At 46.9% G+C, this 12,476-nt stretch overlaps 1 protein-coding gene across 2 annotated transcripts; it reads right to left on the bottom strand.

The window, feature by feature from the left end:
* Positions 1-5,307: 5,307 nt before the first annotated feature.
* Positions 5,308-6,944, bottom strand: LY6D (lymphocyte antigen 6 family member D). Of its 2 annotated transcripts, none has more exons than XM_060195892.1 (3): positions 6,787-6,944; positions 6,070-6,168; positions 5,308-5,827 (listed from the first exon to the last, which is right to left on the bottom strand). In XM_060195892.1, the coding sequence occupies exons 1-3, from the start codon at positions 6,836-6,838 to the stop codon at positions 5,604-5,606; spliced, it is 375 nt and encodes a 124-aa protein (XP_060051875.1). In that variant the 5' UTR covers positions 6,839-6,944; the 3' UTR covers positions 5,308-5,603. The 2 variants fall into 2 exon arrangements, with proteins under 2 accessions (XP_060051875.1, XP_007535453.1); XM_007535391.2 differs by having other exon boundaries at positions 5,308-5,830; positions 6,787-6,943.
* Between the last annotated feature and the right edge of the window lie 5,532 nt (positions 6,945-12,476).

The raw sequence follows: 12,476 nt of genomic DNA, 5'->3' as shown, positions 1-12,476 counted from the left end.
TTTCATAGTCCTTACTTTGTCTGACAAGGTTAGCTTTGGAGTGATTGAGGGAAATGAGATAGGCAGTAGATGAGGAGAGTATCTAAGTCTAATTAGAAACTATTTGTCTAGGTACTTTATTGTTGTTTTCACTGGGCTGGTTTCACGGGCAGGTAACACAACCAGAAACATATGACTGAGTTGAGAAGACAGTTTAATCTTTATTCACCAGTGGGCAAACAGTCCAACACCTAATCACCACACCCTGTGCGCCTCCATCTTTCTCCTTGGGCAGCAGAGTCAGGAACTCAGGAAGTACGTAGGGAGAAGCTCGAAACTAGCAAGGGCTAAACCAAATCTTCCGGAGGCGGGGGGGTAGGGGGGTGGTGGGGAGTGAGAGTAAACCAATGTAACAGAAAAGAGAAAAGACCATGTAAATAGACCACAATGTCAAGCAATGTAACAGAAGCAGAACTAGATCCCAGAAGCAGAACTAGAAGCATACCAACACTTTATGGTGTCTTTTTAAAAATATTTACTTATAAAAAGGAAACACTGTCTTTTCCTTAAGTCTTTCTACTTGCTTGCTGCATTTGTTGGCTTACTGCAAACTATTGTACACTTTTGCTTTAAGGTATATCTCTCCCCCTAACTTATGGATACATTTGTACATATGCCCTATCTCATGGACCCTGCTCTATATCTAGGTTTTGAGGCTTTTCTCAGGAAGCCTGCTCAAAATGGAATTAAGGAGTCCTATGATCTAGGAACAGTCTCACCAGAGTAATGAAGCTGGAGGGTTGACATTTCACACTGGCACCTCTAGACACAGTTCGAAGTGAAACATGCCAAGGTGGTACTGGCTGCATTGATTGGCTTGGGATCAGCAGATGCAGTATTAATTGGTATGAATTGAGAGAAGCATTCAGGAAAGTGAGCCTCACCCTAGAGGTTCCAGGACTGGGAGAAATATGGGTTTTGTAGAGAATGGGAACATTTCTTGCTGTCCTAGGGTTTAAGAAGGCAATAGGTAGTTATGCTATAACTAAATTATTTGGCAATTGGGTTAACTTTGAAAATCCCTTTGTTAGCATTTGCTGTATCATACAAGACCTAAGTATAATTTATTTCCTTTTATATTGTTTACATAAAGCTGTATCTTATAAAGTGATGCCACCAGTTGAAAAAAAAAAAAAGAAAAAGAAGTAATAGTATAAGAAGAAATCTTAGTGACTTGGAGGGTAGAAAAATTACTTTTTCTTTATTTTATTTTTACGAGAGCATTGCTCAGCTCTGGCTTATGGTGGTATGTGAGATTGAACCTGGAACTTTGGAGCCTCCGGCATGAGAATCTCTTTGCTTAGCAATTTTGCTGCCAACAGCTGCCTGTAAAATTACTTTAAACCTATAAATTATACAAGGATAAATCAGTGAACTTTATCAAGCTTTAAGATATTTATTGCCACCAGGGTTATGGCCAGGGCTCAGTGCTGGTACTTCAAATCCACCACTCCCAACTGCCATTTCCTCTTTTTTTCCTTTCTTTCTTTCTATTTTTTATTTGAGAGGACAGAGAAATTGAGAGGGGTAGGGGATTTAGAGAGGGAGAGTGAAAGACAGACACCCGCAGAACTGTTTTCACCACTTGGAAAGTGTCCTCACTGCAGGTGAGTAGCAGGGGCTGGAATCTGGGTCCTTGCACATGGTAATGTGTGCACTCAACTGGGTGTGCCACTGCCTGGCCCCAAAGCTTTAAGACTTTTTCTCTTGGGAGTCGGGCAGTAGTGCAGTGGGTTAAGTGCACCTGGCTCAAAATGCAAAGACTGGAGTAAGGATCCCCTTTCAAACCCACGGCTCCCCACCTGCAGGGGAGTTGCTTCACAAGTGATGAAGCAGGTCTGCAGGTGTCTATCTTTCTCTCCCCCTCTCTGTCTTCCTCTCCTCTATCCATTTCTCTCTGTCCTATCTAACAACGACATCAATAATTACAACAACAATAAAAAGGGCAACAAAAGGGAAAATAAATAAATACATATATAAGACTTTTTCATTAGAAAACATCTGTAAAAATGAAAAAGCCAATCAGATCTGTATCTGTCTTTGTTATATGTAAAGTGTATGAATAGTGGTTCTGGAGGCAGCTCTGAGGTAGAGGCCCTGGACTGGTAACAGACACCCCATGGGAGCACCATGGACAGCAACACCAAAGATGCACCTTGTAGTCAGTCGTCCATGAGTGGTAGAGTAGTGGTTTGGCCTCTCTGCATCTCTGTCTCTCACTCTGTCTAACTCATAAAAAAACCAAAACCACAAGGATGGTGACTCAGTGGTAGCCCTTTTCTTTTCATGCATGACTCTCTGGGTGTGGTCTCCAGGCACAGGATTAGGAAAATAAGAAGAACACACTGATGCCAAATTCTGGAAGATGTAAAGTCCTCTGTAGTGATGGGGTGTGTCCAGGTCTGAGCTGTTATGGAAAACCCTGCTTTGAAGAAGCAGCTGAATCACTGGTTTCCTGGGAGTGAGGGAAGAGCGGATAGGGAATCTGAAAGGGTGCAGGGAGGTTTGGAGGTCATGGGTGTCTCTCTGTCTTAATTTTGGTGATGGGAAGGCTGAGTGGTGGCACATCCAGCTAAATCAACAAATTCCCATGTTACCAAGGACTTGGTTTTAAGCCCTTGCTCCCTGCCTGCAGGGGATTGCTTCAAAAATGGTGAAGCAGGTGTCTGCAGTCATATCTCAATTTCTATCTGTCCTATCTAATAAAAATAGGAAAGAAGGGCCAGGCAATGGCATACCTGGTTAAGTGCACACATTATAGTCCACAAGAACCCAGGTTCAAGCCCCTGGTTCCCACCTGCAGGGGGAAATCTTCACAAGTGGTGAAGCAGGGCTGCGGGTATCTCTCTGTCTCTCTCCCTTTCTACTGCTCTCAGTCTCTATTCAATAACAAATAAATGAAAACAGTTTTTTAAAATAGGACTAAAGGGCAGAGGGTATATAACATCATGGTTATACAAAGAGACTCTCATTCCTGAAGCATTTCCAATGTCCCATGCTCAAGCCCCCATACAACCATAAGCCAGAGCTGAACAGTGCTCTGGGAAAAAAAAAAAAAGGGAAAAAAATTAAAAAGACAGAAAATGGCCACTGGGAGGGATAGATTCATAATGCCAGCATGGAGCCCCAACGATAACTCTGGTGGCAAAAATAAATAAATAAAATAAAAAATGTGTGGTAGTTTCATGGGTGTATCATGTTAGAATGAATTACTGAGACGGAGAATGTACTTCAGTTCAACTGACAGCATGTTGATGACATAACAAAGCCATGCAGAAATGAGAGGGGGACAGGTGGGGCTAAGGGCACATGGGAATTCTATAGGCAAAAACCCAAGAACATGGAAGCTTCAGACTGTGGGAACTGGAAGAGGCTCCTAATTTAGGTGTTAGACACACAGACACCAGCTAAGCCCTGAAGACCAGTGGATCTGGGCAGCATTGGTCACCCTTCTGCTGGGTCCTCAGGCCACACAGTTTCCAGTTCTTCCTGCTTCTAGCTGAGCCCCTCGTCAGGACCTTCCTTCCTCCTGTGCCCTAGAGGGGCTTCATCAGGCAGGGCCCCTCCCTGCTGGTGCTTTTGGCAGTGTAGTGAATTATATGGGGTGGGTGTGCGCTTCTCAGAGCCCCCTGGGCCTTGCTTCCCTCCACACTGTGTCTCCTGTGAACACTCAGGTGGGTACCCAGCATGAGGATGGTGTTGCTTTGAATGGCTGTGTCACAGGGAGAGTTAGTGTCATTCTCAAAAGCAGCATATTTTGCAGAATCCCCCTCAAACATTTATCCTGTCTGGAAGCCATGCTGGATAGTGTTTCACAGTTGAAATAGAGAACAGATCTGAAGGCTGGGTGGTGGCACACCGGTTAAGTGTGCATATTACTAAGCACAGGGATCTGGGTTCAAGCCCCTACTCCCCATCTGCAGAGGGGATGATTCACAAGTGGAGAAGAAGGTCTGCAGGTGTCTATCTTTCTCCCTTTCTATCTCTCACTTCTCCCTCAATTTCTCTCTGTCCTAGCTAATAAAAATAATAAAATAAAAACCTGCTGGTAGCACTGGATTTGTAGTGCTGGCATCAACCCCCAGTGGCAGTCCTGGAGGCAAAACAGACACACAAACATAAATCATCGGGGGGCTGGGAAATTGCTAAGCCAGTAGGGCACACACATTACCATGCATGAGGATGCCCAGGCAAGCTCCTGGTTCCCACCTGAGGAGAGCAGCTTCATAAATGGTGGAGCAGTGCTGCAATTGTGTTCTCTCTCTCTCTCTCTCTCTTCCTCTCTTTCTCCCTCTTCTTCCTTCTCTCCCTTTCTCTCTGTTTCAAAAAAGGAGGAGGAGGGTGTAGATATCATGATAATTATGTAAAGAGACTCATGCCTGAGGCTCCAAAGTCCCAGATTCAATCCCCCATACCACCATAAGCCAGAGCTGAGAAGTTCTTTGGTTAAAAAGGGGGAGGGCAGGAAATAGTTGCTTGATATAGTGGAACTGTGCAGGCACTGAGCCCCAGCATTAAAAGAAGGACCAGTAGGTAATGAGGAAGAGGAGGAGGAGATAAAGAGAGGACCAGGTGGTGGTCCACCCAGACACCTGGTGGAGTGCCCATGTTACAGTGCTCAAGATCCTGATTCAAGCCCTCAAACCCCACCTGCAGGGAGAAGCTTCACAATCTGGTGAAGCAGTGCTGTGTGTGTGTCTTCCTTTTACTCCCTCTCTACCTCCCTCTCCCTTCTCAGTGTCTCTCTGTCTCTACCACTGAATCAATCAACCAATAAAAATACAAAAAGAAGCAAGTGGCCTCTGCTGACTCTTAGGGATCTGTGCTCAGGAGCTGCCTCTGAGGTCCTAGGACCCACATCATCCTCCCTCCACCCTATAGTTTGCTGGCCATACCCAGGCTTCCAGGGTGTGTGTGTGTGTGTGTGTGTGTGTGTGTGTGTGTGTGTGTGTGTGTGTGTAGGTGTGTGTAGGTGTGTGTAGGCGTGTGTGTCTGGGGGGCTGGAGCACTCTCCTGACCTGAGCTGTACCAGCACAGAGAAACTTCCTTCTCTACCGTAGGGAGATGGTCCTATCTCCAATCACCATTCGGATCCCTGGCACAGGGGCCAGTGCCTGACGGAGGGCGTGTTCCCTCTGTGAGTCAGTCGTGAGGGTACATCTCAGATGCTGCCATATGTGACCAGCTGGGATGACAAGCCCTGGGACTTGGGGAACAAATACTGCCAAGAGTCCTCTACCTTCTTTCCAGAATAAGCCAGACACCATGTGGGTTTTTCAATCATTTATTACCCAACAAGCCTGGAGTAGAAAAATATATGGAAAATAGGCAAGCTGAATATGGAATCTCTTTGTTCTCTGCTGTCCTCAAAGCTCTGGGAGACTGCATCTTCTCTTCCTGGGGTGGGAGTGGTCCTCCTTGTCCACAGGACCTGTCCTCAGGTATTTGGAGGGAGCCCCAGCCCAGGGCAACTGAATCCCTTTTGCTTCAAGAAAGGGGGCAGTAGAATTTCCCAGGGCAGGAGAGGAAGGGAGGGGTGGGTGGGTGGGAGTCCACTGAGAGGCTTACAGGCCAGGGGCCAGAAGGAGGGCTAGGAGGCTGAGGGCCAGGCCCAGTAAGCTGGCCAGGGGGGTGCGGGTAGACGCGGCATTCTGCAGGCTGTGGTTGCACAGGTCTTTCTGACAGCACTGGACGATCTCAGTGCCACTGGTAATCTGGTTCGGCTGGATCTTGGTGGGTACACACCAGTCCACACAGTCCTTCTGCACCAGGTTGCCTGACAGGGTCTCTACTGGGAAGTTAGGGGCAAGGTTAGCTGTCAGTTCTGGACCCCACTCCCTGACCAGCTTGACCTGGGCACCCCAATGTCTGCCCTTGACCTTGAGCAGTGCTGGGGACCCAGCTATTATGACATCATCCCCCACCAGCCTCCCTGGGGATGGCATCTTAACTCCTGAACAGGGCACCTGAACAGAGCTTTGCATCCTGGGAGCTCCTTCCTGACTCCCCCCTTCCCGATGTCCCCCTCACCTTTGGTGACGGTCCTGCAGAATTTAGCACTGGATGGACAAGTTTGTGTTTTCTTACAGTTGCCGGAGTCCTGGCACACGTGACACTGGAGAGCCTGGGCTGGTGGGAGGCAACAAGGCTCTCAGTTGGCCCCCAGACAAGCTGCTCAGGCACACAGCAAGGCTGCCTCCCCAGGAGCACTGCCAGAACCCACTCCTCCTGGATAGAGTGCACAGACAGCCCTGCTCAAGGCTGATGCCTCTGCACCCCTGGTGGGGGGAAGAGGGTACTGGAAAGCTTGGGACTTACTCAGAGCAGTCACACAACCACAGGAGCTGTGCCCAGGGGGGCAATTTGAGGGTTTAGGGAAACTGAGACTGAGTCAGGACCCTCTGGCTGTGCTGAGCCTGTAGGAGGAAGGGCTGCCCTAGGAACCCCCTGAGTTGGCCTCAGCATCTGTCTGTCCCTGGGAAAAAGTCATTTGGAGACATGTCCCCCCAACCCTCTCCCCCTCTCTCAGATGTCTGAGGTCCCCAGGGGATGGGGAAAAGGATTCTCAGGATCTCTGATTTTACCAGGTAAATCTAGGAGGCTCGTTTTATTTTAAATTCTCGTGTCCATCAATTTAAGAAATTCTCAGAGACTGGATTTTCAGGACATCTAGCACTAGGTCAAAGTTGCTCACTCCCCATGTCCAACTCCCCCCCAAGCCCCTTCCTCTGGGTCCCAGCTCCTTACCTGGCCCAATGGCCACAGCCAGGATGACAAGAAGCAGCAGGACTGTCTTCATCTTGGGGTGTCTCTAGGAGCTGTGAGGGCCCCTCCTTCTTGGAAGCCTTATAGGTAGCAGTGTGGGAGGGGCATGTAGCCACTCCTGTGTACCCCACCCACTGGCCTGCACTCCAGGTTAGCTCACCACTGCTTGAAGCTAGGAGACCACAGCTCTCCACTGTCTCCCCGGGTGGGGGGGGGGTGCGGAATCTCCCCTCTGGGGTGCCTAGAGGCTCCAACGCTTTGCTAGAGGTGAGGGCAGTGGGGGTTGTCCACTGGTCTAGAGCTCACTGCCATCTCATCTTCTTCCTCCCTCTCAGCTCTGGCCATTCTGAGCCTATTGCCTCTGACTTTCCCCATTCCAGAGGCACAGTTTGGCCACAAGCTTGTGGGTGCCCAAGGCTGAGTCCATGGGGTGAGGGGCAGCAAGAGGAGGAGGAAGAGGAGGAGCTGGTGGCCTGGCTTTCTCAGACTCTGAGCTTCAGGCTGCCAAGCTTAACCAATGCGCCAGGCAAGAAGGAACTCCATCAAGCAAAGTATCCCTGTCTCCCACCCCAAGATGTCAGTGGCTTGAGTAGTGAGGGTGGCAGAGGCCACGGGGATGGGGACAGAGCAGGATCCAGAGTGTGGACATCAGAGGTGCTCACAGAGGTGAGCCTGGGATTGGGGGGACCCACATGAAGGAAGGCCTGACACACGGGGGAGGGACAGGGCTGCTCTGGAGGCCAGGTGTGGGGACTAAGGCTCAGCCCCTCCCTGTACCCACCAATCCTGCCTCCACTGAGTGGAGGAGCAGCTGCTTCCACTCTGCTCTGCGGCTGTGATTCCCTCATCTCTGCTGCCTGTGGTTGCTCTGGTTCCCAGGCCACACGCAGCAAAGGTGGGCTGGGTGGGTGCTGGCAAGGTCCCCCCATCTGTTCACAGCACTCATCGGGGCCTCTGCACATGGACTCCTTCCTAGCCCCTCTGCCTAGGGGCACTCTGTTTGCTGCCTTTGAGACACTGTATAAGGCTGCACCCCAACCTCTTAGGACACACCCTGTCTTGTTCCGTCCTTGTCCTGGTAGGTCATTTGGATAGGTGAGAACACTGGGCACAGGGAGAGGGCAGCTTTCTGTCTGTCTGGTCTGCCCCCATGTCAGTTGACACATGCCAACATGGAACCCCAGTCTCGCTCTTCCCTTGCCTTGGCGGGGATAAACTCTCTCCTTGCCCCAGCCCCCTGAGGTGCTTATGGGCCCAGCTGGACCTGTCCAAAAGCAGAGGTTGATGTGTCTGTGCCTTCTAACCCTGGGCAGTGGGCCCAAGGTAGTTCAGACTGACCACCCAACCTGGGAAGGCCACATGTTCTGCTAACTGGCCCCAGATGCCCTGGGACTTATGCAGGTCTGTATTGACAGAATAAGCAACGAGGTCTCTTTCCTCATCTGAGGTCTCCCCTGTTCATTGGCACAGTCACTTATGAGTGGGTGGGAGGTGCCCTCAAGTTCCTTGGAATTTAGTGAGAGTGGTGACTGGCATGGGGTAAGGGGGCAGTGACTCAGTGGAAGCTTCTGGAAAAACAGGTTTGAGGATTGGGATTCCTATTAGACCTTGTGTGGATGGAGGACTTAGGGGGGTGGGGTGTACTGGGAACAGAGGTGCCTCAGTAGGGAGGCATCTGCACCTTGGATACAGTATTAAACAAAAAGACCCTTGGGTTCTGCCTCTGGGGGAGAGGCCTCTGTTCAGAACTGGGAGTCATTAGGGCAGTGCAGTCATGGAAGGCTTCCTGCAGATGGTGACTTGGCTGTGGTTTTGAAGGCAGAATTCAGGAATCAAGTGAGAGAAGAGCTGTCATGGCTCCTTCAGTTGGCATCCTTTCAACCACCTTTTCTGGTGAGGAATGAGGGTCAGAGAAGAGGCCACTTGAGAGCAGAGCAGGACCAAGCTCTTCTGTCTAGCATATGCCCTGCAGGGAGAAACCCAGCTGTAGAGTGCAGAACGCTAACCTCAACCACAGCTAGTCCTCATTCAGTGACCTACTTGTTTAGTAAACACTCAGAGCTCCAGGTGAGTCTGTATTATAGAACTCCTGAGATCTCAGGTCATGGAAAATGGCAGCAGTGGGGCTTGCTGGTGGCACACCTGGTCGAGCAATTTCTGGCTGTCTCTATCCAATAAATAAAGATAATTTTTAAAAATTTCAAGATTTTATTAAAAAAAAAAAAGAAAATGGTAGCAGCTCAGCTTCAAGCATCTGATCTCTATCTCTTCTTCGGTGTCGTTCCTGCTGTCAGCGTACACTATACTAGAGGTTCTTGTTTATATATTTGTGCTTATTGCGCACCTACAGTACTGATTTTTATTTATTTATTTATTTATTTATTTATTTATTTATTGCCAGTGGGGTTGTTGCTGGGGTTTGGTGCCAGCACTCTGAGTCCACTGCTCGTGGCAGCCATTCCTGCCCCACCCATTTTATCGGATAGGAGAGAGAAATTGAGAAAGGAAGGGAAGATTGAGAGAGGGAGAGAAAGACAACTGCAGGCCTGCTTCACCGCTCAAGAAGTGACCCCCTGTAGGTGGGGAGCAGTGACTTAAAGCAGGTTCCCATGCTTGGTACTCTTGTGTGTTTTACTGGGTGCACCTGCCTGCACCCCCCAGCACAATTTATTTTCTCAATACTTAATACAGTGCAATATCAGCACACTAACAAATAAACACTCAAAAATATCAGGTTGTCAGAAAAGTCATGACATATTTTTCCCCCGTGTTCTCTGTTATCAAAATGCATTCTGACTTTCCAACACCCTAATCTATTCAAAGTGTTCTAGATGGTGCAGAGATAACATTAAAGTATCTAAAGATGGTTGATAAACTCACGATAGTCCAGGGCATTTGTTTACTGACAAATTTACCCACCAAGTTTAAGGAAGGGAACCAGGTCACTCATTGAGGGTGACCTTGACTAGCAGGGTGAAGCCCAGGAATGTTGAGGGGGACTTGAGACCTGGAAACCTCACCTCATTCCCAGTCCTGCTTGCTCCCCAAGATCAGCTTCGCAGGAATCCAAGACCTATGTGGGCATTATCTATGCACAGATAGGCCTTCCTGCTCAGATCCACCCTCCCATGGCCTGGCCGTGGTGACTGGGCAGGAATGGGGTGAGCCCCCACCTTTCACTCCACCTCCAGGTCACACATAGAACTGGGGTCAAGGCTGCTTCAGCGTCAGGTTGCCGTGTGTGCAAGAACTAACCCAGTTGCGTGAAAGGAGTGCCAATATGTCTGTCTGCCTCAGGGAGTGTCCATCATTCATTCATTCATTTATTCACTTTCTTTTTTCTTTTTCTTTTTTCTTAATGACTGTCAGAAGCAGTGGATTTGTTTATTTTTAAAAAACATTTTTTTAATTTATTTATTATTAGACAGATACAGAGAGAAACTGAGAAGGGGGAGATAGAGAGGAAAAGAGACAGAGAGACACCTGCAGCCCTGCTTCACTACTTGTGAAGTTTTCCCCCTGAGGGTGGGGAATAAGGACTTGAACCTGGGTCCTTGCACAGTGTATGGCTGTGCGTTTCCCTCTAAGTACTGCTTTAGCTGTGTCCCAAACAATTTGATAGCTCATGTCTTCATTTTCTTTCTTTTTTTTTTTTTTTTAGAGTAATCATAGTTCTTTATTGGTGAGTCATACTGTGGTTGTTTTGTTTGTAAGGACAGAACAAAGGAACACCTTTGAGGTTACCACTCAGAGAACTTCATTTTCATTTAATTCTAGGAACATTTCAATTTCTTGCTTGAGTTCCACTTCGACCCACTGGATATTAAGCAGCATGTTGTTGAGTTTCCAAATTTTGTGAGTTTGACTAATTTTCTGTTTGTTGTTAAGTGTTAGCTTTATTCCACTGTGGTCTGGGCAGATGCTTGGGATGATTTCAATGCTCTTGAATTTGTTGATACTGTCTTTGTGGCCTAGCATGTGGTCTGTCCTTAAGAACGTGCTGTGTGGATTCGAATAGAATGTGTATTCCAATGTCTTGAGGTGAAGAACTCTGAAAGTGTCCAGGAGGTCTAGTCTATGCATCTTTTCAAGTAATTCTCTTGTTTCTTTGTTGGTTTCTTAGATGGTCTGTCTAAGTGTGAGAGTGGGGTGTTGAAGTCTCCTACTATTACCGTATTACTATTGATGTGTTTTTCTAGTTCTTTCAGTAAGTGTTCAATGTATTTAGATGGACTCTCATTGGGTGAATAGACGTTAATAACTGTTAAATCTTCTTGGTTGATTTATCCTATGATAACTATGTAATGGCCATGCCTATATTTTATTATTTTATTTATTTTAAGGTCTGTTTTGTCAGAGATAAGAATAGCTGTTCATGCCTTTTTTTTTTTTTTTTTGTGGTCCATTAGCCTGTATGATAGTTTTCTACCCTTTCACTTTGAATCTGTGTTTGCCTCGTTAGGTCAAGTGGGATTCTTGTAAGAAGCGTATGGTTAGGTTGTGTTTTCTGATCCATCCTCTTACTGTGTGACTTTTAGTGGGCGAATTTAAGCCATTGACATTTATTGACATTATGGATTTAAGGTATTTCAGTGTGATTATTCAGCAATTTTATTTTTATTTTGAGAGAGATGGGGAGAGAGAGAGAGAGCGAGAATCACCAGAGCACTGCTCAGCTCTGGTTTATGATGGTGCAGGGGATTGAACCTGGGATTTAAGAACCTCAGGCATCAGAGTCTGTTTGCATAACCATTATGCTGTCTTCCCTGCCCTATTCAGCACTTTTTTGAGTGTTCCAATATATGCAGGTTTTTTGGTGATGTTCTTGTTTATAGGAGGTCTTTTAGAACCTCTTTCAGGGAAGCTTGGTGATAGTTGCCTCCTTTAACTGTTCTTATCTCAGAAGATTTTTATCTTTCCATCTACTCAGAATGAAAGTCTAGCAGGATATACTATCCTTAGTTGAAATCTTTTTTTCATTGAGAGCTCAGTAAATAGCTTGCTATTTCCTTCTGGCTTTTAGAGTTTGTGTGACAAAGTCTAATGATAGTATTACGGGTTTTCCTCTGTATGTGACTTTTTGTTTTTCTCTTTCAGCCTTACGGATGCTTTCTTTATTTTTACTTCTTTCCATTTTAACTATGATGTGTTTTGGTGTCTTCAGGTCTGGGTTGATTCTGTTTGGGACTCTCTGGGCCTCTTGAATCTTAATGTCCTTTCTGCTGTTTAGGGTAGGGAAGTTTTCTTCTATTATTTCCTCTAGGATGCTTTCTTTCCCTTATTCTCTTTCTTCCTCCAGCAGGCCAATTATGCGAATGTTACTTCTTTTGAGATCATCCCATATGTCTCTATTGTTGTTTTCAGTGTCTCTCAATATCTCTCTCTCTCTCTATCTCTCTCTCTCTCCTTTTTAGCTCTTCTACCTCTTTCTTAGTTTTCTCTAATTTGTCTTCAGTCTGGCTAATTCTGTTTCTGCTAATCTGCTTTCCCTTCCCTTCCTTCTTCAGTTCGGCTTTTTTTTTTAACCTTGTTCAGTTACAGTATTACCTTGTTTTGCTAGCTGGTATGTTAGCTCAGCTATTTCAGCTTTCAGTTCTCTAATTACCTTGAGATAGCTTGTATTTTCTTTCAGGGACTCATTGGTTGTTTCCCTATTTCTGACAGTATTTTCC

The sequence above is a fragment of the Erinaceus europaeus genome, chromosome 8, assembly GCF_950295315.1.
Source record: "Erinaceus europaeus chromosome 8, mEriEur2.1, whole genome shotgun sequence".
Taxonomy (NCBI): domain Eukaryota; kingdom Metazoa; phylum Chordata; class Mammalia; order Eulipotyphla; family Erinaceidae; genus Erinaceus; species Erinaceus europaeus.
This window is presented reverse-complemented; position numbering and strand designations above follow the sequence as displayed.

Excerpts from the sequence above, each read along its gene's own strand:
- LY6D (XM_007535391.2), bottom strand. The coding sequence starts at position 6,838 with ATGAAGACAGTCCTGCTGCTTCTTGTCATCCTGGCTGTGGCCATTGGG. Across the intron at positions 6,169-6,786 it reads GGCTGTGGCCATTGGGCCAG|CCCAGGCTCTCCAGTGTCAC; the intron begins GTAAGGAGCTGG and ends GCCTCCCACCAG. Across the intron at positions 5,831-6,069 it reads CTGCAGGACCGTCACCAAAG|TAGAGACCCTGTCAGGCAAC; the intron begins GTGAGGGGGACA and ends CTAACTTCCCAG.